The sequence below is a fragment of the Microcaecilia unicolor genome, chromosome 3 (genome assembly GCF_901765095.1).
Source record: "Microcaecilia unicolor chromosome 3, aMicUni1.1, whole genome shotgun sequence".
Classification (NCBI taxonomy): Eukaryota; Metazoa; Chordata; class Amphibia; order Gymnophiona; family Siphonopidae; genus Microcaecilia; species Microcaecilia unicolor.
In genome coordinates, this window is record NC_044033.1 from 185,564,841 (window position 1) to 185,592,784 (window position 27,944).

Below are 27,944 nucleotides of genomic sequence, written 5' to 3' on the forward strand. Positions count from 1 at the left end.
AAGCTGAAGTTGAGTTATCAATTTACTAAGCTCTCTGGATAATGGATTTTTGGGGGTTTCGTATGTATTTCTTAACTAGTGCAAGTAAAGATGATAAAATAATTATCAAGGAATTGGAAGCAAGGTCACGTTATCCAGGCGGTATGCAGGAAGTGGCATAGACACACTGCACAAGTATCTGTGCATTGCAGTATTGCCTGAGACTGAGACAGACTGTAATATAAGGAGCCTAGCTAGATGGTCCATCCCTTGATGATGAGCCTGGACACAGGGAATGTGTGTATTACAGAACACAGATTGAGCTGTACATGCAGAGGAAAATGGAATGGGGAATAGGTGTATTATAGAAAACAAATTGAGCTGTGCATGCAGAGGAAAATGTTAAGGAATGCCCCTCCGTCCCCCACAGTCCAGCACCTCTGTCTCATACTCGCTCTCTTCCTCCTACCAAGGTGTGGTATCTCATAAGAACATAAGAATAGCCATACTGGGTCAGACCAATGGTCCATCTAGCCCAGTATCCTGTTTGCAATAGTGGCCAATCCATGTCACAAGTACCTGGCAGCAGGGGCGTAGCCAGACAACAGATTTTGGGTGTGCCTAGGCAAGAATTGGGTGGGCACCAAGTGTTCTCTCCCCCCCCCCCAAAAACTTTTTTTATCTTAGCTGGAGGGAAAACGCTTCTTTCCACCTTGGCAGCAGGCATGCACTGAAAACTGAGCATGCGCAGGTGCCGGTGTCGTGGAGAGTAGCTTTTTCGTTACCATCAGGGGGAAATCTTCAGCTGGCGGAGCTTGGGATTCCCATCAGTTACCACTAAACATGTGCTACTGTTGGGTGGGCCTGAGCCATAAATGGGTGGGCCCTGGCCCACCCAAGCCCACCTGTGGCTACGCCACTGCCTGGCAGAAACCCAAATTGTAGCAACATTCCATGCTACCGATCCCATGACAAACAGTGGCTGCTCCGTGTCTGTCTCAAATAAAAGACTATGGACTTTTCCTTCAGATACGCTAACTGCTGTTACCACATCCTCCGGCAGCGAGTTCCAGAGCTTAAATATTCGTTCAGTGAAAAAATATTTCCTCCTATTTGTTTTAAAAGTATTTCCATGCAATTTCATTGAGTGTCCCCTGGTCTTTATACTTTTTGAAAGAGTAAAAAATGGATTCACTTTTACCCGTCCTATACCACTCAGGATTTTGTAGATCTCAATCATATCCCCCCTCAGCAGAAGCGGAGCCAGGTTGATGGCGCGGGGGGAGTGAGAGTGGACTTCCGCCAGCACTGGTGCAGATTTTCAATGCAACACATTGAGAAAAAAATAGGTGCCAGGGCCGGCAGAACTCCATTTGGGGGAGTGGCCGCTCCCCTGGCACCCCCCCTAGCTACGCCACTGCCCCTCAGCCGTCTCTTTTCCAAGCTGAAGAGCCCCTAACCTCTTTAGCCTTTCCTCATATGAGAGGAGTTTCACCCACTTTATCATTTTGGTTGCTCTTCTTTAAACCTTTTCTAATTACACTATCTTCTCTCCCTTGCTCCCAGCTCCTCTCCCCCACTGGTCTGAACAGGGAATGTGTGTATTACAGAAAGCAGATTGAGCTGTGCATGCAGAGGAAAGTGGATATGCTGTGGGCAAATTACATGCCCATTTCCTTTTGCTAAACTGGTGGCATGGTCTCCTGCATCTGCACAGCTAAACTTGGCAACAACAGCGACTGACTCACCAAAGCCCTGCCCTGCATGATTTCTGAAACATGTGAGGAACCACATCCTCAGAGTCACAAAGGCACATCCCGTGGTCTCTCACAGTGACAGTGCTCCACAACTTCAGTGTCACAAAGACATATCCTATGGTCTCTATCAGTCTCAGGGACATGTTCTGTCCTCTCGGGCTGATACAGAAAGCTGTGTGTTAAAGCTCTGAGGAGCTAAAACTCAGAACAGGGTTTCCTAATGCACACATGAAAAAATCTGCACCCAATTCGGTAACCAAATAGTACGCAAATGTATTTTTTTTCAAAAATTGTATTCTGCCAAAAAACTAAGTGGAGTACAAATAACACACACAGGTAAAAACAGAATGTAAATGCAATTTCTGAATACTAGTCCAGCTCTCACAAAAGGGAGAAGACTTTAACAAAACAACTTAACAAAAAAATAAGTTTTCAAACTTTTTGTGAATGGTGTCACTCCATGACATAATAAGCTGTGCACTAGCAGGGGAGAGAATGCCAGAGGTATGCATGCAGGAGTCACGAATCTGCTCTAACACCAGCTATATTTTTTGTGTACAGAAAATTGGCACTCTGAGTTGCATACACATACATCCGCACATGAACTGGAATGCTATTCTGTGCATCCAATTTTTGCTGTAGCAGCATTATTTATGCACAATATAACAGTACAGCACATGTCCAGATGTATGTGTGAGCAACTCTGAGTGCCGATACACTTTTTGCAATGTGCTAAGAGTCCTGCATGACACGTTACTCTTTGTTGCAATACACCTCCCCCTTAGCTCCTCATCCCTGCCAATTTTTTGTTACCTAGCCCCTAAAAGGAAGCCATAAAAAGTTGCAGGCCAGTATATGTATAGTAAACAGAAGAAACAGGTATGCAATCCTCACTAACAGCAACTGCTGAAGAACAAGCTAACCTTTTGCTCTACTCAGACCTTGCGTTAGAAAGGCCTGTGCTCAGCCTTCTGGTCTTCTGCACACTTCTCTGCATCTATTTTTAATAGCCAATGCCTTCATTAGCATTGGATTTAAATGAGCTGTGCGCTAATATCTACCTGAGTGGGGTGATGCAGAAAGCCACGGGGCAGAGTTGCTGACTGTGTGGCTTATACTACAAGCTTTCTGCAAAAAAAGTACTCGGGCTGCAGCATGCAAATTACTGCCACGTTAAAACTGCGGCAGTAATCCACAACTCATTGAAAAATGTCATCCAGTCTGTCAGTGCTTGAGCAGTAATTGGCTCAGGCTCTGACAAGTAGGGTGACATTAATAATAATAATAATAATAATAAAAAGCAAACTGGCAGCATAGTTTTGGCATTGGCACCACCACAACCTTACCGCCCTTTCCCCCCTCACATACTTAAAAAATGAAATGTTCCTTCTGTCTAATGTGCCCCCCAACCCATCCCCCCCCCCCCCGATTTAAAATATCACTGGTGTTTAGTGCACTCCTTATACCCCCCCCCCCCAACTCAACCCTCCCTCTTCCAACTTACATAAAATGTCCTTAGTGCCCAGTGCTCCCTGACCCCTCCCTAGGCCCCACCTGAGGTGCACCTTTAAAAAGGCAGAAATGATGCCCACTCTCTCCTGCCTCCAGTGCCGCCATCTTGAAAAATTGTGGCTCCCTGCTCTGTGCTATGCATCTTACCAAATAAGGGACAAATCCCTTATATGACAGGGACATTATGTTTTATGTAAGTTGGGTCAGGTCAGCAGGAGGAGGGAGATTGGGGCCACTGCAGACTGTGAGGCACTCAACGCTGCCTCAGACCTGGCAATATGGTTCTGGCATTGTGTCCCCACATTAGATATGAGTGCACAGTTCTGCATTGCTATTGGGCAATTAATAGGCTCTTTTTCATACATTTTAATATGCTGTGTGCTGATGTCTACTGTGGGAGTAAACTTCAATGCAAAAACCCTATTTATACAGCTGCCATTAATGAGCCAGTAAACTGCTTATTAGCCATGCGCTGCAGCTCCCAGTAGCTTTTTCCATCAGCCGCCACAATTAGCGTGTGCTCAAAATTCATTTTTTTCATATGGTGTCCACAGTGACACATAAAATTGTGTACAAAAGCCCAGTGTACTTTATTACATCGGCCGTCAGTATCTCAATGGTACATCTCAGACCTCTCCCATCTTCTCCAAAATCCAATACTTTTAACCCTTAGGGACAGCTCACATCATTCTCCCTTAACCCATCCACTACCCCATCAGTGAAATTTATCAGAGGGAGGTAGCAGATGGCAAAAAAAAAAAAATCTCCTCTGCAAATATACCTGTGGTTTCCGTTCCTAGCACTCAAGATTGAGCAACTGAGACAGTGATACGGTAACCTGCCTGCATAGCATGGCATCACCAGTTTGCCAATAGCAACCTACCTCTGCCAGTGCAATGTGCAACCTATCTGAAGATGTGGAGGGGCATTTTCGAAAGGGACGTCCAAGTTGCGATTTGGACGTCCTTGCAAAACAGTGAAATCCAGGGGCGGGGAAACCTGTATTTTCGAAACAAGATGGACATCCATCTTTTGTTTTGAAAATACCGTTAGGGACGTCCAAATCCTTAAATTTGGTCGTCCTTAGAGATGGACGTCCCTAGACATGGACGTTTCTATCTTTCGGCGATTTTTCGAAACCAAAGATGTCTATGTCAAAAACATCCCAATGCAAGCCATTTGGGCATGGGAGGAGCCAGCATTTGTAGTGCACTGGTCCCCCTGACATGCCAGGACACTATCCGGGCACCCTAGGGGGCATTGCAGTGGACTTCATAAAATGCTCCCAGGAACATAGCTCCCTTACCTTATGTGCTGAGCCCCCCACAAGATCCCCCCAAAGCCCACTACCCACAACTGTACACCACTACCACCTTACGGGTGAAGGGGGGCACCTATATATGGTACAGTCAGTTTGTGGTGGGTTTTGGAGAGCTCGCTGTTTCCTCCACAAATGTAACAGGTAGGGGGGGTATGGGCCTGGGTCCGCCTGTCTGAAGTGCACTGCAGTACCCACTAAAATTGCTCCGGGGACTTGCATGCGCTGTCATGGACCTGGGTATGACATCTGAGGCTGGTATAGAGGCTGGCACAACATATTTTTAATGATGTTTTTTGAGGGTGGGAGGGGGTTGGTGACCACTGGGGGAGTAAGGGGAGGTCATCCCTGATTTGCTCCGGTGGTCATCTGGTCATTTCGGGCACCTTTTTGTGCCTTAGTCGTAAGAAAAACAGGTCCGGGTGAAAACGTCCAAGTGTTCGTCAGGGACGTCCTTGTGTTTTTCGATTATGGGTCAAGGATGTCCAAGTGTTAGGCACGCCCAAGTCCCGCTTTCACTACGCCTCCAACATGCCCCATTGAACTTTGGCCATCCTTGTGATGGAGTGCAGTTGGGGACGTCCTAAATCAGGTTTCGATTATACCGATTTGGACATCCCTGGGAGAAGGACATTCATCTTCCGATTTATGTCAAAAGATGGACGTCCTTCTCTTTCGAAAATGAGCCCGATAGTAACATAGTAAATGACAGCAGATAAAAACTAGTGTGGTCTTTCTAGTCTGCCTAGTAAATTGGATAGAGTTGTACCTGCTGCTTTGTGCAGGTTACATCCCTCTGTGCCCTTGTTTGGGGTTGTACCTGCCGCTCCATGCAGGTTACACCTCTCTATGCCAGTGGTTCTCAACCTTTTTTTAGTTGGAACACACCTAATGATCAGTGCTCACATACATGACACATGTCATACATGACCCTGACGGACCTTTGGTCAGATATAGTATGGGAGTTCTTGTGACTGAAATATAAACATGCTCTGCATCCTCCACAACCCTATCTCCCTACCTCCCCCCCCCCCCCAACAACAGGTACAGATCATACCTAGCACATTTTCTCCATGGAAGTTACCAAACAAAAAAAAATTCTGATTCTTATGACATCTGAGTAATAGCAACATAAGTCTCTCCACTTCTAGGTACATTGTGAAATATTGACAAACCTGAAAAAAAAATCCTAATTCAACATAGCATACAACAGTAGCACTAAGTTCTATGATTCAAACAACATGAGCCCTCCCTCAGAATGGGCAGCACTATAAATAGTACATGGGGCCCTAGAACACCAATACACCTACTACTGGTAAAATAGAACAAGTGTGATTGCTACAGAGGTCTACAGAGAAACTACATGCAAACAGAATACCACACCTTGGTCATACTCAAACCACAGAGAAACCCTCACCAAAAACAGAGCAAGGGATCAGAAATTAGAAATAGATAAAAATTGAACTGGGAACCCCAAGAAGTCAAACTAGGCATATACCACAACATAGGAGACATAAAATCAGAAATGCATTTTCTCTTGTACTGAACAAAATACAAAAACATCTGTGAGCCACATTTCCCAAAGCAAACATATACCACTTAATAAATTCAAAGTAAAACATTTTTTTCTACCTTTGTTTTGGGGCATTTTATTTTTCCGAGCATGTTGGTTCCAGTTTCTTTTTTCTACTTTCTTGTCTGTCTTCTGCTCTTTTTCCAGTGGGTGTGGTCATTCTGTCCTTTCTCCACTTTCTTCCTATCTTCTTCCATTCCCTCCATACATCTATCTCTGACATATTCCTTTCTCTTTTTTCTGTCTGCCTACTCAAATTTTGCCCTCTCACTTTTCAGTCCTCCACATATATTTCACTTACCTATTAAATCTCCATCTCCTTCTTTCACCCTCTAGCTCTCCTGTCTCACCCTTTCCCTGCCTCCTATTCCTTTTTCTTTCACCCACTCCTCATTATTACAGTTCTATTCTCTGTACTTACCATCCTCACTCATCTTCTTGAGAATCCCCATAGTCTCTCCTACATGATTCCACCATGCCAAGCATCTCCCCTCCCTCTTCCTTCCTACACCTTTGTAGCCCAGCATCTTCTCTCTATTTTCCATCCACACTTATAGCTAAGCATCTCCTATCCTATCCACCCCTCATTCTCTTCCACCCAGTAACTCCCTGTCCCCTCTCTCTTCCCCCCACCCCTATGGTCCAGCAACTTCCTCTCCCTTCCCCTCCACCACTATAGTCCAGCAGTTTCCTATTCCCCTCTACCCCTATGATCCAGCAGCTTCATGTCCCCTGCCCCCTGTGGTGGAACAGGGGGCTCCCATACTTTGTGATTTGTATAGCTGCTCTATGACACTTTTTCCCTTCAGAGTATTTCCCTTGGTTGGCCAGCAGGTGGTATTTGACTTCTACATTATAGCTGTAACAGAGGTCTGTTTTCTTTTTAGCTATATTCCCCAAAAGGGAAAAGTAACCTGCAATGTCATTGGTCAAACATCCTTAGTGCTAATGCTGTGTGCCCTGATTGGCCCTGAAGCCAAAGACCTAGCCCAGAATGTGCTAGAACTCCTCAGTCTCAGTTGGGAGTGTGGAGGGAGTACACCTTTACATTGAGACCCTGTTTAATTCCTGTGAGCAGTTTCTGTTTCATGACCTCCCCAGGTACTACTTAGGTAGTAAAACATTTTCAGCTAGATTTAACACCAAATCCTTGCATTTTACCTGTTCCTGTTTGCTGGTATAACTTTTACCGTTCCCTGTTCTACTTTTTTTGATAATAAACCTTTTAGTTCGTTAGCTGTGTTGTCCTAGACTGACTAAGAATCCTGGCAGTTTGTATTCTTAGTATGTGGATGTTTTCTAGGAACTGTGGGACCCCTAGGATTGTGACCCCAGTGCCCCTAGAAACCACTGGGGAAATAACTTGTGGATGAGACAACTTGTCCAGAGGCAAGTAAGACCCAGCAGGTGAGTGGAGGTTATGCCAATGTAGGAGGACATGCACAGGTGTGCCAGACCCTCCAGGTGGCCAAAGGGTTAACCCTAGGTGGGTGCTAGGGGTAATGCTAAGGTGTTATGTGACAGACCTCCTTTTGTTGTGGCAGCGGTGGGATTGTCAGGCTCAGTGTGTGTGGTGAGAGTCACCATCCACTAACTTGTTCAGGGTTTTTTTTTTAAATCTGCAATCTCCAGACACAGAGCATAGTGAATGAGTACAACAGCAACATTATCCATTCAGTTTCTTTTTGGGTAGTGTTAGGAGATTAGCTGTATGCTGATGGTGACTAGCAGTGGCCATCAGACACTTGATATGCCTGACCTAACATGAGAACAACCGGATGACCTCAGCGAGGAGGAGCTACAGGACTCGCCTGGGGAAAACCAGAGTCCCTGTGGGCAGAGGCCCATGAGCTAGTAGGGCCAGATGCCTCACCAGCTGAAATCCGGTGGATCTTCATGGAACAGCAACAGTGGCGAGAGGAACGAGTAGAGTGACAGCAATGAGAGGAGCGGGAAGAGCAGTGCGAAGAGTGTGAATTCCAGCTGTAGAAGATGGAGATGGAAATGGCTCAAACCTAAGGCTTCAGTGCATCCTCTGCACCGAAGCCAGAGACAGGGTCCACAACACAGATTGGGCCCAACTTATTTGCGAAGTTTGATGATATCGAAGGTGACATTGATGGATATCTAACTGCCTTTGAGAAAATTTGCCACCTCCGTGAGATTCCCAAGTAAGACTGGGTGCATCATTTGGAAGGAAAGCTCAGTGGTAGAGCACTTGAGGCATTCCTAGAATTGTCCATGGAGACATGCTCCCAGTTTGAGGAGGTGCACAAAACTTTGTTGAACCATTATGCCATTATCCCTGAGTCCTACATACTAAAGTTTCGGACTTTGCAAAAGGGAGCGGATGTTACCCACAGCGAGTTTGTGATCCAGCTAAGATACCAGGAACATCAGTGGCTCAATGGTTCTGAGGTTAAAACTGTGGAGGACTGCCAAAATCTGATGGTCCTGGAGCAGTTTATACAGCGCTGTCGTCCAGAGGTGAGGAAGCATGTTCGAGATCACCAGCCCCTTACTCCGGAAAAGGCGGCTGAGTTGGCTAACATCTTTGTGGCTAACTGGCCCTGGTTGACAAAGAGAAGTCATTTGTAACCACAACAGCCGGGATCTAAGGCAGTCAGGGCCCTAAGTCAAATGTTCCTGCAACCTCGGATACAGTTGACAAATCTTCCAGTTGTCCCCAAAAACCTAAGAACTTTAGGCACGATGGTCCTTGTTACCAGTGTGGGCGTACAGGACATTTCAAAGTGGATTTCCCAGATAACCCTAAGCCTTCACTGAAAAGCATTACAGTTCTTGCGCCGAAGCTGGCAGCTTTCATGGGCAGTTCCAGCCCTATGGAAGAGGCCCACACAGTAGCCGCATCACAAAAAGTTACTGGTCATTCATCAAGCAAGGAAGTAGATGGGTTTCCGCAACACTATCACACCCCAGTAACTGTGAATTGGACCCAGGTAACTGGTCTTGTAGACACTGGCTCTAGCAAGACCTTATTATGACCAGAGCTGGTACTGGAGAATTCTATTCTTCCAGAGCACACTGCAGATGTAGTGTTAGCCAGTGGATCCAGAGAGACTGTACCCATTGCTCAAGTATACCTGGATTGGGGTACCAAGCCTGAATATAGAGAAGTAGGAATAATGAAGAAAATGCTGGTACCAGTGCTGTGTGGAACCAACATGGGTCCAATGAACATTACCCTTGACAGTGGAGTCAGTGTTTCCACCATGGTGACCTGAAGTCAGACACAGACGGCCCAACAAATGCAATCAGAAGAGAACACCTCTCCAGTTCCAGAACCTGAACCTGTCCAGGTGGAACCAGCTGACTAAGCAATGGGAGGAAGTGCTCCAGTGTTTCCAGCATGTAAATATATGAAAGAGTCTATGCTGTTGTTTCTTTGTCATTTCCAGTCTTGTGAAATGCACTGCTAATAATGTCGCTCAAGAATTGTTGGTTTTTAAAACTTGTTGCTCACATGAAAAAAAATTTGTACACACAAAAATTTGTAAACACCAGGTCACTCCTTAGAGAGAGCATTGCTGAGCCCTCAAGGATTTTGGCATGAAATTCTTAGCACCATTTATTAAAGTCCCTCTTTTATTTTCTGTTTAATCTACAAGATCTTTGAAATGTGGGTTGAGTACAGAGATGGGAAAGAGAAGTGTGGGGATGGTGAGGGGACGATAGCAATCTGATGCGGATGGGGTGAGAAAAGAGGCCAGATTATGTCCCTGTGGGCACCTCTAGTTCAGACTGTTCAGCATAAGCATTCAGGTGTCACATATGTAGCACAGCGCACTCATGCAAACAGGACTAAGTTAGAGGTTACATAAAATGCAACAGACCATAAATGAGATTTGCCAGAGCCCAGCTGGAAATCTAAAAAAAACCAAAACATTTCTATTGGTTGGTGATGCCTACTAGAAACCGTTCCAGATTATTTATATTCCACCTAGACTTCATCGGTGTAGAATTTTCTTTTTCAGGTACTGGTACTGTCCCTAATGAGCTCACAATCTAGTATTGTATTATTCCTGGGGCAACGGAGGGCTAAGTGACTTGCCCAGGGTCACATTTAGCTGCAGAGAGAATTGAACCCAGTTTCCCCAGGATCTCAACCCTCTGCTGACTGTTAGTCAGCAGTGAGAATTGAACCCAGTTCCCCAGGTCCGCAACCCAGGCCATTACCATTAGGCACTAAGTTGTTTAAATCAGGTTGGTAATTGATTTAGTTAAATTAATTTTTAAAGTTTAATTTCGTTTATTTAGATTTGCTCACACCTTTTTCAGTAACATAACATAGTAGATGACGACAGAGAAAGACCTGTATGGTCCATCCAGTCTGCCCAACAAGATAAACTCATATGTGATAAAGTATACCTGACCTTGATTTGTATCTGCCGTTTTTAGGGCACAGACCGTAGAAGTCTGCTCAGCACTAGCCCCGCCTCCCAACCACCAGCTCTGCCACCCAATCTCCACTAAGCTTCTGAGGATCCTTTCCTTCTGAACAGGATTCCTTTATGTTTATCCCACGCATTTTTTAACTCCGTTACCTTTTTCATCTGCACCACCTCCTGTGGGAGGGCATTCCAAGTATGTGAGTTACATTCAAGTACACTGGATATTTCTCTGTCCGAGGAGGGCTCACAATCTAAGTTTGTACCTGAGGCAACAGAGGGTTAAGTGACTTGCCCAAGATCACAAGGAGCAGCAGTGGGATTTGAACCGGCCATCTCTGGATTGCAAGACTGGTGCTCTAATCACTAGGCCACTCCTCCACTCAAAAGTCAGGTCAGTAGTTTTGTGAGTGACCATGTAAAAGCTGTGAGTGACGCTCCTAAAATGTATGACCAATCGCTCATGTGCTTTCCTTAGAGGAAACATTGGTGCTCAGCGCTGTTCTAGAAAGGGAGCGCGCTCCGTGCCTAACTTTTGGGTACCATACTGACATCTGCTAAAAGCAGGTGTAAATGCCAATTCCCAACTTAGGTGTGCTTCAGGCGAATGCTATAAGTTCACGTGCAACGTTTTGGAACATCCCTGGCTACGCCCCCTTGTCAGAAACGTGCGATTGAAGTTAGGTGCTGTGGTTTATAGAAAGCACGCAGTGAGATGCATGCGTAAATTTTTAAGACTGCCAATTAACCTCAATAGTTGGTTGTTAGCACCTGATTTCTGATGTTTACGAGCTCATTATTCTTATTTGCGCACACAACTCTGATGAACATACAAAGTTGGGCACAGAAATTGTAGCTCGATATATAGAATCCGAGGAAAAATGTGTCCTATAACTTGTTAAAATTTAAAATTTGTTAAAATTTAAGAATAGGCATTACTTTTTTAAATATGCAAGAAAACCATATTCTTATTATTGACATTGTTTTCTGAAATATCACAGTCCATAATGTTCTTGCAATCCATCATTTCAAATATCATTATTGGAGGAGTGGGAATCAGGTGCCAGCTCCCTGGGGGAGGGGGGCAGTCACAGGCTCCAAACCAAACTGCACCGACCAGTAGGCTATGCCAGGGACCTGCTTGCTACACTAATAGGACTGGCTATAACATCTGAGGCTGTCATAGAAGCTGGTATGTACTGTTTATTTCACATCTTTGGGGGGTGGGAGGGGTGTCAGTGACCACTGGGGGAGTAAGAGGGGCTTGTGCCTTAATCCCTCCAGTGGTCATCTTGTCATTAGGGCACCTTTTTCTGACTTAAGTCATGATAAACTGTAGCCCTGGACATTTTGGTTTTGTTAAATTATGGTAGAAAAACATCCAAGTGTTAGGAATGGCCTAATCCTGCTCCCAGCATTCCCCAACACACCCCCTTGCGATTTGAACACACTGCAGACCAACTGCATAGATAAACATCTCCAAAATAGGTTTCGAAAATAGTGATTTCCATATCATCAAGCTGATCAATCCATAGACTGGTGGGTTGTGTCCATCTACCAGCAGGTGGAGATAGAGAGCAAACTTTTGCCTCCCTATATGTGGTCATGTGCTGCCGGAAACTCCTCAGTATGTTCTCTATCTCAGCAGGTGGTGGTCACACACAGCAGCAGCTCTGGCTAGGCCTCCAAGCCTAATCCTTAGGTTTTGTTGAGGCCTGGGGTTGAGGGCTCTTTTGAGCAAGTGCAAACCTGGTGGTGCCAGGTCCCTCCTTTTCTCCCCCCTCCCGCTGGCTCCGTTTAAAAAAAAAAAAAAAAAAAAATATATATTTTTAAACGTCTTTAAAGGCGTTTAATTTGACGTTTCTTTAAACGTTCATTGCAGCTACTCACTGGGACACCAGTTCGTTACAGCTCGGAGCGGCAAGCAGGTAATTTTACCTTTTTATAGCGGGCAGGGGGTTCCCCGATTCTTCTCCTCGTGGCAATGGCGTCGGAGGGCGAGGGCGCAAAGGGTCGCTCCCCGGATCGCTGGAGCGCTTCTAGAGGGGATGCGGGGGTTTTACAACCTGACTCGCCCTTGATGGGTGATAGTTTAGTGACCGATGAATGTCCCGGTCGTTCCTCCGGCGTGGCGGTTTTTTCCCGCCATAAACGCCCATCCCCCGCTCCTCGCCTCCGCCATCTTGGCCGGCCACGCGGCTCGGACGGCTTCTTCGGGGCCGCCCTTGAGGTTGGAGACATTAATGCCATGAACGCCCTTAATTTTGGCGACGGCACAAAAGCGGCTAAAGTTAAGCGCCGTTCTTCCCGCGCGGCTCCTTCACGGAGTTTCGCGCCGGACGCCATTTTGGATGCGCAGCATGTCTCTCCCCCGCTATTGCGAGCGCCGGTTGAGAGTGCGTCTAGGGCTGTTGCCCAGGCTGCGGAAGTGCTCAGTCTGGGGGGTTTCTCCCCCGAGTTTGTTTTGCTGCTGCATCAGGCTTTCCTCATGCAAAACGCTGCCCCTGCTCCCTCTTCTGATAAAGAGGTTGAGGTTCCCAGAGGTAAACGCCCTCGGGTTGATTTCCAGGCCTTGGAGGACTTTTGTCTCCTCCGATGTAGATGAGGGCAGCGTGTCTGAGGTCTCCCAACGATCCTTTGCGGATTCCTTGGAGGAGATAGATCCCCGCTCGGCTGGAGCGGATGACCCCTCTGCAGCGCGGCTTTTTAGCCCAGAGGATTTGCCCAACCTGTTGTTACAGGCCATGGACACTTTGAAGATTTCCTCTCCGGAGGACGTCTCTCCCTCAGCCCCTGTTGGCTCTGCCATTATGCTGGGGACGAAGCGCCCGCCTAGAACCTTCCACGTGCATGATGCCATGCACACCTTAATTGCGGCTCAATGGGATGTCCCGGAAACGAGCCTTAAAGTGGCTAGGGCTATGTCCCGCCTCTATCCTTTGGCTGTGAGTGAACGTGAGGCCTATCTGTGGCCTACCGTGGATTCTTTAATCACTGCGGTGACTAAGAAAACGGCGTTGCCGGTGGAAGGTGGCACGGCCCTAAAGGACGCCCAAGACAGAAGATTGGAGGCGGCCTTAAGGTCGTCCTTTGAGGCAGCTGCTTTAAGTTTGCAGGCCTCAGTTTGCGGCTCCTATGTGGCCAGGGCGTGCCGGACTATGGTGCAGCGGGCTTCCCCCTCGGATCATTCCTTGAGGGCTGATTGGCCGGCCCTGGAATCGGGCTTAGCCTATTTGGCAGACTTGCTGTATGATGTCTGGAGAGCCTCAGCTAAAGGCATGGCTCAGACAGTCTCTGCGCGGCGGTGGCTTTGGCTGAAACATTGGTCTGCTGACCACGCCTCTAAATCCCGCCTGGCTAGATTGCCTTTTAAAGGCAAGCTGCTCTTTGGGGTCGAGCTGGACAAAATCGTGACCGATCTCGGCACGTCTAAGGGCAAGAAATTACCAGAGGTCAGGGCTCGGGTTAGTACTCGTCCCGATACCTCCAGAGGACGGTTGCAGGAAGCCCATCGGTACCGCCCGGGCAAGTCGGGTTCCTCTGCCCCCTCTTCCTTCAAGAGGAATTTCTCCCCCAAGCAGCATTCCTTTCGCAGAGACCGCCGTCCCGGAGGTGCTCCCTCCGTCCTCCCCCAGGGTCTCGTACCCAATGACGGGGCCTTGGTCCACGCCCCAGTGCAGATTGGAGGACGGCTGTCCTCGTTTCTGGGCGAGTGGACCACTATAACTTCAGACGCGTGGGTGCTGGAAGTCATCAGAGACGGCTACAAGCTAGAGTTCTGCCAACCCTTAAGAGACGGGTTTGTACTCTCTCCCTGCAAGTCTCCGGTCAAGCTGTGGTAGTGCAGCAGACCTTGGACAACCTGATCCGCCGGGGTGCGGTCGTTCCGGTGCCAAAAAAAATCAGATTGGCAAGGGACGTTACTCCATTTACTTTGTGGTTCCAAAGAAAGGAGGTTCTGTCCGGCCTATCCTCGACCTCAAAGGGGTCAATCGGGCCTGGAAAGTGAGGCACTTTCGCATGGAGACTCTCCGCTCTGTTATAGCGGCAGTGAAGGCAGGAGAGTTCTTGGCTTCCTTGGACATCAAGGAAGCGTACCTGCATATTCCCATCTGGCCTCCTCTCCAACGCTTTCTGCGTTTTACAGTCCTGAGACGACACTTCCAGTTCAGAGCCCTCCCTTTCGGGTTGGCTACTGCTCCGCGGACCTTTTCCAAAGTAATGGGGGTCATAGCGGCCTTCCTGCTAAAGGAAGGAGTACAAGTCCATCCTTATCTGGACGACTGGTTGATCCGAGCCCCCTCTTATGCAGAGTGCGGCAAAGCTATGGACCGGGTAATTGCTCTTTTGAGCTCCCTGGGATGGATCATCAACTGGAAGAAGAGCCAGCTGCGCCCGACTCAGTCCCTGGTGTATCTGGAAGTTCGATTCGACACCCAAGTGGGCAGAGTGTTCCTGCCAGACAATCGGATTGTCAAGCTTCAGGCTCAGGTGGACTAGTTCCTAGTAGCCTCTCCTATTCGGGCTTGGGACTACGTGCAGCTGTTGGGCTCTATGACGGCCACGATGGAAGTAGTGCCCTGGGCCAGGGCTCATATGAGACCACTACAGCTATCTCTGCTGCTGCGCTGGACTCCGATGTCGGAGGATTATGCTGTGCGCCTTCCCTTGGACCCAGCAGTGCGCAAGGCGCTGAGCTGGTGGACGCAGACAGACAAGTTGTCTGCAGGATTGCCTCTGGTGACCCCGGAGTGGATTGTCGTCACGACAGACGCCTCTTTGATGGGCTGGGGAGCCCACTGCTTGGGAAGGACAGCGCAGGGGCTCTAGTCTCCTGCAGAGGCAAGTGGTCTATCAACCTCCTGGAACTCAGAGCCATTCGGTTGGTGTTATTGGAGTTCATCCCGGTACTGGTGTTGAAGCCTGTACGGGTCCTGTCGGATAATGCCACGGCTGTGGCCTATATCAACCGCCAGGGAGGTACCAAGAGCGCCCCTCTAGCCAAGGAGGCTATGAGTCTTTGCCAGTGGGCGGAAGCGAACCTGGAGCAGCTTTCAGCGGCCCACATTGCCGGAGTCATGAATGTCAAGGCGGACTTTCTCAGTCGCCATACCTTGGAGCCCGGAGAGTGGGAACTATCTGCTCAGGCGTTCTTGGACATCACGAAGCGCTGGGGCCAGCCGAGCCTAGATCTGATGGCGTCATCGGCCAATGGCCAAGTGCCGCGCTTTTTCAGCAGAGGACGGGACCCTCGATCCCTGGGAGTAGATGCTCTTCTGCAACAGTGGCCGACACAAGAGCTCCTCTATGTGTTCCCGCCCTGGCCCATGTTGGGCAGGGTGCTAGACCGGGTGGCAAAGCATCCCGGCAGGGTAATCCTGGTGGGTCCGGATTGGCCCAGACGTCCCTGGTATGCGGACTTGTTCAGGCTCTCAGTCGACGATCCTCTGCGGCTGTCAGTGGAGCAGGGCCTGTTACATCAGGGTCCCGTGGTGATGGAGGATCCCTCTCCCTTTGGTCTTACGGCCTGGCTATTGAGCGGCAGCGTCTGAGGAAGAAGGGCTTCTCAGACAAGGTCATCGCCACTATGCTGAGAGCGAGGAAGCGCTCTACTTCTACTGCTTACGCCAGGGTTTGGCGTATCTTTGCAGCATAGTGTGAAGCAGGCTCACTTTCTCCCTTCACTGCTCCAATTTCTTCAGTGTTGGCGTTCCTGCAAGAAGGTCTGGAGAAAGGCCTGTCGCTCAGTTCTCTTAAAGTCCAGGTAGCGGCTCTGGCTTGCTTCAGGGGCCGCCTGAAGGGTGTTTCCCTGGCTTCGCAGCCAGATATGGTGCGCTTTCTCAAGGGAGTTAATCACCTGCGCCCTCCGCTGCACTCAGTGGTGCCTGCGTGGAATCTCAACCTGGTGCTAAGAGCATTGCAGAAGCCGCCTTTGGAACCCTTGTCGAGGGCATCTCTGAAAGACCTGACGTTGAAAGCAGTCTTTTTGGTGGCTATCACTTCAGCCAGAAGAGTTTCCGAGCTCCAGGCGCTCTCATGTCGAGAGCCTTTTCTGCAGTTCACTGAGGCAGGAGTGACTATTCGCACAGTGCCTTCCTTCCTGCCCAAGATTGGTTCTCGCTTCCATGTGAATCAGCAGCTCTGTCTCCCTTCCTTTCGTAGGGAGGACTACCCAGAGGAGTACTCTGCTCTTAAATATCTGGATGTGAGACGAGTCATCATCAGATACTTGGGAGTGACCAATGATTTCCGGAAATCGGATCATCTGTTTGTCCTGTTTGCAGGTCCTCGTAAGGGTCTGCAGGCTGCTAAGCCTACAGTGGCAAGATGGATCAAGGAAGCCATTGCAGCGGCTTATGTGGCCGCGGGGAAGGTGCCGCCTATCCAGCTGAAGGCTCACTCCACGAGAGCTCAGGCGGCCTCGATGGCAGAGGCCGGATCCGTCTCCTTGGAAGAGATATGCAAGGCGGCAACTTGGGCTTCGGCTCATACATTCTCCAAGCATTACCATTTGACTGTGGCTGCACGGGCGGAGGCCCGGTTTGGAGCTTCAGTGTTGAGGTCAGGGATTTCAATGTCCCGCCCTGGGTGAGTACTGCTTCGGTACATCCCACCAGTCTATGGATTGATCAGCTTGATGATATGGAAGGTAAAATTATGTATAATCATACCTGATAATTTTCTTTCCATTAATCATAGCTGATCAATCCATAGCCCCTCCCAGATATCTGTACTGTTTTTATTCTGGTTGCATTTCAGGTTCAAGTTTAGTCTTCAGTTATTTCAGAAAGACTTCGTGTTCAAGTTTTTTCACTTGGATTCTTCAAGAGTTAAGACGAGTTTGTGTTACAGTGAGCTGCTGCATTCCTCTCCCCTCCGTTATACGGGGCTGGATTGAGACTTAAAATTCTGCCGGCACTCCCTCCCGCTTCGTGCGGCTGTAGGGCAGTTTTGTACCCCTCCCGCTTCGGCGGTGTTAGGGTCAGTCAGCTCCTCCCGCGGTTGCGGTTGCAGGATAAGCCAGATCCCCCCGCATCGGCGGGTGTGGTGTCCCTCCCCCGCTCCGCGGGGATGAGCTGGACGGATTCCCCTCCCCCACTTGTGTGGGGATGAGCTGGGTTAATTCCCCTCCCCCGTTTCGGCGGTGGTGAGCTGGGCAGAGTGTCCCTTCGTGGGTGTAATTCTCTAAGTGCTGAGTCCTGCGGATGGAGCTTTGATATCGACATACTGAGGAGTTTCCGGCAGCACATGACCACATATAGGGAGGCAAAAGTTTGCTCTCTATCTCCACCTGCTGGTAGATGGACACAACCCACCAGTCTATGGATTGATCAGCTATGATTAATGGAAAGAAAATTATCAGGTATGATTATACATAATTTTACCTTGAATGTTTTGGCAAGCAAAATGTCCAAATGCTGCTTTATGCCACTTTTAAAACGTTTTTCTCTTTCGAAAATGATCCCCTTATTGTATTTATGTTTATATTTGGTCATTTTACTATTGTTATGCTGTTAACAAAATTGTAAGTTTTATGTTTAACTGTAAATGCTGTACACCTCTTTGGGTGATTCTTTTCATAAAGGCAGTTAATAAATCCCAATAAATAAATAAAGTTCCTAGGTAGGTAAAGGGTTTGTGTGTGTGTGTGATCTAAAGGAAAACACAACTATTGCAGTCTTGCCTGGCAGAGACTGTGGGGTTCATTTGCAAAGCACTTACACTTGCATAGTTCCATGGATTACCATGTAACTTTCTAAGTCTAATTGTTTTAAAAATATGCCTCCACGTGTAGGAAACAGATTGGGAATATTTGCTTTAGTGTGGTCCATTTTAACCAAGATTCTTTTAGGAAATGGAAGTCAGTCCTTGATATGGTTAAACTATGCGATCTGAATGCATCTTAGTGTGTTTTTCAGCCATGGAAGCAGTTTACCAGTGTTTGTGTTAAGTAAAATGAAAATGACAAAATCGAGGTGTGCACAGAGACATAAATCTAGACCCCATCCCGAGCCATTTTGGCTTTATCCCTGTAGTATTAATGACTCTTTTATCACGAACCCCACGGATTTCCCATGGTTTCCATCCCCATGCACGCCTCTAGTCTGAACACAAGACAAGGGCTTTGTGGTGAGACTGACTTCCCTGGTTTCCCTACTGCATGGGTTCACACAGGGCAACCACTGGAAACAAAGGGACCCATGGGTAAAAGTGTTTTTTCTCACTCAAAAAAGGTTGGTATGGAATAACCCCCCCCCCCCCCCCCCCCAAGCCTGAAGCTGTGCTAATTTTGCTTCTTGCTCACTCCTTGCAACAGCCCCGGGTCTGCTAGTCAGCTGGTATATTTTCACTGTGTCCTGGCATGAACAGGATTGGCTAGCAGGAAAAACAGCACTGACAAATATTTGTTCCTCTCTTTTGCTTGTAGGTCAGCTTTGCTGAAGTGGAGAAAGCTGAGTGGCTCAACAAGGTACGATTTCATCTCTCTGCACTTATCTCTGCAGTGTGAGTTCTGTGTTTTGGAAATTAAATGAGCAGAGTTGCTGTACAGTTGCATTGTGTCTTGACCAGCCTGTTTAATGGAACCTATCTGCCTGTCAAAAACCTGGACTGTGGCTGTGGATCTCACTGTCTGACTGTCAGTTTCTGGCTCTGGATCTCACTGTTTGTCTGTGAAAAGCTGGTTTCACTGATTTCACTGTCTGTCTGTGAAAAGCTGTCTCGCTCTGAAAGCTGTTTTCTGGCTGTGGATCTAACTGGCTTGCTGTGAAAAAGCTGGTTTCTGGTGTGGACCTCACTGTCTGCAAAAAGTTAATTTCAGGCTCAGGATCTCACTGTCTATCTGTGAAAAGCTGGTTTCTGGCTGTGAATCTAAGTGTCTGAGAAAAAACTGATTTCTGGCTGTGGATCTCGCTGTCTGTTTGTGAAAAACTGGTTTCTGGCTGTGGATCTCACTGTCTGTGAAAAGCTGGTTTCTTGTGTGGATCTCACTGTCTGCAAAAAGTTGATTTCAGGCTATGGATCTCACTGTCTGTCTGTGAAAAGCCAGTTTCTGACTGTGGATATCACTGAATTGTCTGTTTATAAAAGCTGGTGTCGGTATTCCTGGCTGTGGATCTCATTGTCTCTGAAAAGCTGATATCTGGCTGTGCATTTCATTGTCTGTCTATCTAAGGAATGCTAGTATGTGGCTGTGGATCTCGCTATCTGGCAGTGGAAAGTGGATTTCTGGCTGTGGATCTCACTGTCTGAAAAGCTGGTTTCTGACTGTGTATCTAACTGGCTTGCTGTGAATCTAACTGACTGGCTGTGAAAAGTTAGTATAGGGCTGTGGATATCACTGCCTGCTGTTTGTCTGTCTATGAAAAGTTGAATTCTAGCTGTGGATCTCACTGTCTGTGAAAAGCTGGTATTTGGCTGTGGACCTCACTGTCTGGCTGTGCAAAATTGATTTCTGGCTATGCATCTCACTCTTTGTCTGAAAAGCTGGTTTCTGGCTGTGGATCTCACTGTCTGTGAAAATCTGGTTTCTGGTTGTGGATCTCACTATCTGTCTGAAAAGCAGGTTTCTAGAAGTGGATTTCATTGACCGTCTCTCTGTCTGTGAAAAGCTGGTTTCTGGCTGTGGATCTCACTGTGAGAAAAACTGATTTCTGGCTGTGGATCTCACTGTCTGTCTGTGAAAAGCTGGTTTCTTGTGTGGATCTCATTGTCTGGCTTTGAAAAGCTGTTTTCTGCTGTGGATCTCACTGTCTGCAAAAAGTTGATTTCAGGCTATGGAACTCACTGTCTGTCTGTGAAAAGCCAGTTTCTGACTGTGGATATCACTGAATTGTCTGTTTATAAAAGCTGGTGTCGGTATTACTGGCTGTGGAAAGTTGACTTCTGGCTGTGTATTTCACTATCTTTGAAAAGCTGGTTTCCTCAGCGACCCTCCAGACCGGTCAAGGCGCGTGGGTTATGTCCTCCTACCAGCAGAGGGAGACTGAGAAAACACTAAGCTTTTGAAGCCTGTATATATAACCTGTGCAGAACCTCCACTAGCCAGTATTTTCTCAGTCTCAGCAGAGGTAGCAGTTGACAGCCTGTGCAGTCTCCAATAGTCTGGTGAGGTAGTTTGTCATTGGGTCGTAGGATTTTTTCCTTCCAAACTTTATTCTGTTGCAGTACCCTGTACGTGTGTGTAAAAAAAAAAAAAAAAAAATGTGCTTTGGGGCCCTGGGTCCGGTGGGGCCCAGTTTTTTCCCCCTGGGGTGTTACACCTATGTTTGGGTCCCTCCCCCTGTGCTGCTCTCTATTTCTGTTTGCTTGGCAGCTTTGTGCCTCGGCTGCTTTCTCAGTATTGTAGCCTTGAGTGCCTTACAATTTCCAGATGCCAGAGTTAGAGTACTGTGCCTTTAAGGTCAGTTATTCTATTTCATTTTGCTTGCCAGCTTTGTGCCTCGGCTGCTTTCTCAGTATTGTAGCCTTGAGTGCCTTACAATTTCCAGATGCCAGAATTAGAGTACTGTGCCTTTAAGGTCAGTTATTCTATTTCGTTTTGCTTGGCAGCTTTGTGCCTCAGCTGCTTTCTCAGTATTGTAGCCTTGAGTGCCTTACAATTTCCAGATGCCAGAGTTAGAGTACTGTGCCTTTAAGGTCAGTTATTCTATTTCATTTTGCTTGCCAGCTTTGTGCCTCGGCTGCTTTCTCAGTATTGTAGCCTTGAGTGCCTTACAATTTCCTGCTGCCAGAGTTGGAGTTCTGTGCCTTTAAGGGCATTTATTTCTTTATTTTCAGCGGACCGAACGGGGGTTTCGATTCCTTGCTGGAACGAGGGAGCAGCGCTTTCTTCAGTGCTTTTGCAGTGTGAGTGAGTTTTTGGTTTGGCGCGTTTGCGGAACAGCTTTTCCCTTCCCTCGTGGTTTATGGCGGCCCAGCTCCTCCGATGTCGCGCGTGCTCGTGGCGAGGGGTAGAGGCGCCGGGCGCTTAGTGTAAGCTTTGCGGTGCGCCTATAAAGGTGGCTGCGGCTCCCCCCGACTTGACCTCGGAGGGATCGATGGTGTTGGGAGTCTCCGGGTCAGCGGGAGCGTAGGCAGGGCCGCTGTCAGCGGGAACAGTTTCGGCAGGAACGGCCGCCATCTTGAGTCCGACGCGGCCCGTGGAGCCAGCTGTTTTTGGCACAAAAGGGCCTAATGACGGTCCAGGAATGGTGGGCTTTCCTCCAGATTTTGCCTGGACGCGGTATCAGGCCTGGAGATCGGGACCCCCCCCCCCCCAATTGGAAGAGGGGGCTGTTTCCGTCTTGGCTGAGAGACCGCGGTTAGAGTGGTCAGAGGACAGGCATTGTTTTTCTCCTGTAGCTGCAGAAGCTGCGCTTAGTGATCTGGGGGAGTCAGATGGAATTGACGGCTCTCAGGAGCAGGCTTGTTGGATTCCTGGAGAGGATCCTTCAGTAGTGCGGATTTTCCTTAGAGATGAGCTGTCAGAACTCATAGATCGGGTGTCGTCCACCCTTCAGTTTGGTCCTGAGGTGGCTTTGGGGGAAACTGGCCAGGATCCGTTGGTGAAGGGCATTCAGCGTCAGGCGTGATCCTTCCCTATGAACAAGGATCTCCGGGAGATGATTTGTCAGGAATGGGATTTGCTGTGTAAGGTGGCAAAGGCAATGGCGAGGCTTTATCCCCTCCCTCAGGAAGATAGGGATTCCTTTAAGGCTCCCACGGTAGATGCAGTAGTGACGGCAGTAATTATAGCTACTGCTATCCCGGTTGATGGAGGAACGGCCCTCCGTGATCCTCAGGATAGGAGGTTGGGATCTTTTCTCAAGCGTAGTTTTGTTTTGTCGGCTCTAGCCCTGCAGGCCTCGGTTTGTGGGGGTCTGGTAGCTTGGGCATGTTTTCGTTGGGCCGAGAAGCTCCTGGATGATTCGGTAGATGTTGGTTCTTCTGGGGGGTCAGGAGTTAGCCAACTTGGACATGGGTTCATCCTTTTTGTCTGAGGCATTTTATGATTTGTTGCGTACTTCAGACAAAAATATGGCTATGGTTGTGGGAGCGCGTAGGGCCCTCGGTTTACAAGGTTGGGTCGCGGATGCGGCTTCTAAGGCTAAGTTGTGTTCTCTGCCACTTAAGGGAGCTATGCTCTTTGGAGAAGATTTGGACAAGTTAGTGTGAGGTCTTAGTGATACCAAGGTTCTATGGCTCCAGATTTTCGGTTCAAGGCAGGGGCCAGAGCTAGTTCCTCTCGGGGACGGTTTAGGGAGGCTCAGCGGTATAGGCCGGGCAGATCGAGTGGGACCTACCCCTAGCTGTCTGTTCGTCTGTCCAATTTAGATTGTAAGCTCTGTTGAGCAGGGACTGTCTTTTCATGTTAATTTATACAGAGCTGCGTAAGTCTAGTAGCGCTATAGAAATGTTTAATAGTAGTAGGACCTCTAGGGGTCGGTTTTTCCAGCGCACACAGTTCTTTCGTGAGAGTCGTCGCGGAGGGCGTGGCTTTTCCGCGGGAGGTTAGTATTCAGGCCGCAATTCCCAATGAAGGTGTGCGGGCTCAGGCTCTGGTGCATGTTGGGGCTCGGCTGAGTCTGTTTTACCAGAGCTGGGCCCAAATCAGGTCAGATCAGTGGGTTCTCGAGGTGTTTCGAGGCGGATATGCGCTGGAATTCGAAAGCTGTTCTCCCGAAGTGTTTCTGGAATCCCTCTGTCGGTCTTGGAGCAAGAGGGCAGCAGTGAGGGACACTCTGCGGTGGCTGCTCGCGTTGGGAGCCGTGGTTCCTGTTCCTTCAGATCAGCAACGCTCGGGGTGCTATTTAATCTATTTTGTGGTCCACAAGAAAGAGGACACTTTTCGTCCCATTTTAGATCTCAAAAGGGTCAATACGGCACTCAAGGTGCCCTCTTTCCGGATGGAGACGTTGCGGTCGGTCACTGGTGCGGTCCGGAAAGGAGAGTTTCTCACTTCCCTGGATTTGACGGAAGCTTATCTTCACTTTCCTTCGTGCAGCCTTTTGGTTCCAAGTTGCAGGGTACGATTCGTCGGTTCCTTGCAGAGAAGGCGCCGACAGCCCGTACTTATCGTCAGGTCCTGGGCCTGATGGCGGCGACCATAGAGGTAGTTCCGTGGGCCAGGGCGCACATGCGTCAGGTACAGTCAGCTCTGCTCAGTCGTTGGTCCCCTCTGTCGCAGGACTTGGAGATGTGTTTTCTGCACTGGTGGCTCAACCCGCGCAATTTGGGAAAAGGAATGCCGTTGGAGTCCCCATAGGGGCTGGTAATGGTCACGGATGCCAGTCTGCAAGGTTGGGGGCACATTGTCTCGGTCAGGTAGCTCAAGGCCGGTGGTCTCGGGCAGAAGCAGAGTGGTCCATCAACCGGCTGGAAACTCGGGCCATTCGGGTGGCGCTCCAGGCCTTGCCGTCGGTAGTTCGCCACAAGGCAGTCCAAGTGCTCTGCAACAACGCCATGGCAGTAGTGTATGTCAACCGTCAAGGGGGGACAAAGAGCCTTGGTGGCGCAGTTGAACTCATCTTCAGGCTCTCTTGGCAGCGCATGTGGCCGGGGTAGGTCACATAGATGCAGTTTATCGCAGCAGGCACACTCTAGATCCCAGAGAGTGGTCTTTTCTTCGGTCAGTGTTCCAGCGAGTTGTGTCGGTCTGGGGACTTTCGGTGATAGATCTTAGGGCAACGGCTCGCTATGCGCAAGTTCAGAGATTTTTTCAGTCGCTGAAGAGACCCTCGAGCGGAGGGAATCGATGCTCTTCTGTTGCCTTGGCCTCGGGAGTGGCTGTATGTGTTTCCTCCGTGGCTGTTAGTCGGTCGAGTAATATAGCGCATCGAACATCACTCCGGTCGGGTGATTCTGGTGGCTCCGGATTGGCGGCGTCGACCATGGTACGGAGACCTGGTGCGGTTGGCAGGGGCAGCGGCCCTGCCTGTGTTAGGATCAGTTCTGTGTCAAGGCCCGATAATCATGCCGGAACCGGCTCGGTTTTTGCTTACGGCTTGGCTCTTGAGCGGCACAAGTTGAAGAAGGGGCTTTCGTCCAGTGGCTTTGCTACGATGTTGAGTTCCCGTAGACGATCCACTTCCTTGGCGTATGTCCGGGTTTGGAGAATCTTTGAGCACTGGTGTGAAGACCATCGGGTTCGGCCGTTTCGCTCTTCGGTGGCGGAAGTTTTGGAATTTTTGCACGATGGTGTTGATAGGGGTCTGGCCTTGTCTACACTGAAGGTTCAGGTGGCAGCTTTGTCATGTTTTCGTGGGAAGCTTCAGTGAAAGTCCTTCGCTTCTGTGCCTGAGGTAGTGCGTTTTTTGAAGGGTGTTAAGTTGCTGCGTCCGCCTCAGTGACGGATGGTGCCTCCGTGGGATTTGAAGCTAGTTTTGGATGCTTTGATCAGGCCTCCGTTTGGGCCTCTGGTATCGGCATCTTGTAAGGATTTATCTTTAAAGACGGTCTTGTTGGTGGCGATTACTTCAGCACGGAGGGTTTCAGAGCTTCAGGCTTTGTCTTGTAGGGAACCATTTTTGTCCTTTCTGAGGGAAAGGTTTCGTTGCGGATGGTGCTTTCCTTTTTTGCCCAAGGTGGTTCCGAGTTCCATGTTAATCAGGTCATCTCTCTGCCAGTGTTGGATGATATGGCTGGAGATTCGGAGCAGCGTGGTATTGCCAAGCTGGATGTCAGGAGAGTTTTGAGTTGTTATCTCTCTGGAACTCAGGACTTCAGAGCCTCTAACCGTTTGTTCATTCTTCATGGTGGCCCAAAGAAGGGTGCAGCGGCTCCTAAGGTGACCATAGCACGGTGGTTGAAGGAGGCAGTTGCATCTGCTTACTTGAAGGGTCCTGTGGTGCCTAGGGGCTGGTCTGCTCATTCCACTAGGGGAATGGCAGCCTCGTGGGCGGAGAATAATATGATTTCTCCGTTAGATATTTGTCGGGCTGCGGTTTGGTTTTCATTGCATTCCTGTGTGAAGCATTATAGGATTCCTGTGCATGCAAAGGACGAGGTGCGCTTTGGGGCAGCAGTTTTGACCTCTGGCCTTAGTAGGTCCCTCCCGTAAGTTAGTTACTGCTCTGGTACGTCCCACGCGTCTTGACCGGTCTGGAGGGTCGCTGAGGAAGGTGAAATTAGATCTTACCTGCTAATTTTCTTTCCTCTAGACCCTCCAGACCGGTCAAGAGCCCGCCCTGTCTGTATTGGAGGCCAGGAGGTGTGTTTGTTGGATAATTCTTGGCAGCTGTAGATTGTTGTTTCTCTAATTGCAGACTGTTTATTTCTGTTTTGTGATAGGAGTCTGGGACAGGTGGGGCTCTTCTTTGATAGTCCACCTGTAGAAGCCCAACTGTTTTATCAAAGGCAAAGGACCATGTTTCCATAAGAGCAAGCGGAAGATGTTTCTTGTTTTTGCAGTTTACTGTGACCACGTACAGGGTTGCTAGTTGTTGTTAGTGTTTTTTGTTTCTCTGCTTTGTCAGGGTTATACTGGCTAGTGGAGGTTCTGCACAGGTTATATATACAGGCTTCAAAAGCTTAGTGTTTTCTCAGTCTCCCTCTGCTGGTAGGAGGACATAACCCACGCGTCTTGACCGGTCTGGAGGGTCTAGAGGAAAGAAAATTAGCAGGTAAGATCTAATTTCACCTTCTGGCTCTGAATCTCACTGTCTGTGTAGGAAAATCTGGTTTCTGACCGTGGATTTCATTGTCTGTCTTTGAAAGGCTGGTTTCTGGCTATGGATCTCACTGTCTGTGTAGGAAAATCTGGTTTCTGAACGTGGATTTCATTGTCTGTCTTTGAAAGGCTGGTTTCTGGCTATGGATCTCACTGTCTGTTTGTGAAAAGCTGGTTTCTGGTGTGGATCTCATTGCCTGGTTTTGAACGCTAGTTTCTGGTATGTATGTATCTACCTGTCTGCAAAAAGTTGATTTCAGGCTCTGGATCTCATTGTCTGTCTGTGAAAAGCTGGTTTCTGGCTGTTCATCTAACTGGCTGGCTGTGAAAAACTAGTGTCTGGCTGTGGATCTCACTGTCTGCTGTCTGTCTATGAAAAGATGACTGTGGATCTCACTGTCTGGCTGTGCATCTCACTGTCTGTTTTAAAAAGCTGGTTTCTCACTGTAGATCTCGCTGTCTGTCTGTGAATCTCATTTTCTCTCTGTGAAAATCTGATTTCTGGTTCTGTATCTCACTGGTTGTGAAAAGTTGATTTCTGGCTCTGGATCTCACTGTCTGGGAAAATTTGCTTTCTGACTGTGGATCTCATTGTCTGTCTTAAAAGCAGGTTTCTGGATTTCATTGTCTGTGAAAGCTGATTTCTCTCTATTCATCTAACTGGCTGGCTGTGGAAAGCTAGTATCTGGCTGTGGGTCTCACTGTCTGCTGTCAGTCTGTCTATGATAAGCTGATTAATGGCTGTAGATCTCACTGTCTAGCTTTCTGACTGTGGATCTCATTTTCTTTTGTAAAAGGCTGGTTTCTGACTGTGCATCTAACTGGCTGGCTGTGAAAAGCTAATGTCTTACTGTGGATCTCACTGACTGTGAAAAGCTGGTATATGACTGTGGATTTCATTGTCTGTTTGTCTGTGAAAAGCTATCTGGCTGCAGATATGACTTTTTGGCTGTGGATCTCACTATCTTACTATGAAAAGTTGATTTCTGGCTGTGCATTTAATTGTTTGTCTGTGAAAAGTTGGTATCTGGCTGTAGATCTCACTTTCTAGCTTTATCCTATGGATCTCACTGTCTGGCTGTGAAATGTCACTGTCTGGCTGTGAAATGTCACTGTCTGGCTGTGGATTTCACTGTCTGTCTGACTGTCTGTGAAAAGCTGGTTTCTGGCTATGGATCTCATTGTCTCTTTCTGAAAAGCTGAGTTCTGGTATGGATTTAACTGTCTGTGAAAAATTGATTTCAGGCTCTGGATCTCATTGTCTGTCTGCGAAAAGCTGATGTCTAGCTGTAGATCTCACTATTTGTCTGTGAAAAGCTGGTGTCTGAGTGTAGATCTCACTGTCTGTCTGTGAAAAGCTGGTTTTTGGTGTGGATCTCACTGTCTGTCTGTCTTTGTGAAAATCCGGTTTCTTGCTGTGGATCTCACTGTCTTTTCCTTTACCCTCTGCAGATTTTAAGCCAGATTTGGCCTTTCCTCAGTCAGTACCTGGAGAAGCTGCTGGTCAACCAGATTGCTCCTATTATTCGCTCGTCCAACAATCACCTTCAGACCTTTTCCTTCACGAAGGTCAACCTGGGAGAAAAGGTAGCATATCGTGGCCCCTCTCTCGTGCCTTATTCTATATTCCAGTCACCCTTTCAGTTAGTGATGTTGTGTAGCTGGTGCCACAGAGCTTTCTGATCTTCACACTGCTTGTGCTGAATCATTCTCTTTCCTGCTCAGGCTGACCCCTGTCCCCTCGGAG

The 27,944-nt window shown here is 48.3% G+C and overlaps 1 protein-coding gene across 1 annotated transcript in view; it reads left to right on the forward strand.

The window, feature by feature from the left end:
• The window catches only part of ESYT1 (extended synaptotagmin 1), a 179,329-nt gene that overhangs the window by 58,017 nt on the left and 93,368 nt on the right, over positions 1-27,944 (forward strand). The window contains exons 2-3 of the mRNA XM_030196761.1: positions 18,977-19,018; positions 27,650-27,784. Of these exons, the coding sequence (XP_030052621.1) occupies positions 18,977-19,018; positions 27,650-27,784 (177 nt within the window). The remainder of the gene's footprint in view (positions 1-18,976; positions 19,019-27,649; positions 27,785-27,944) is intronic.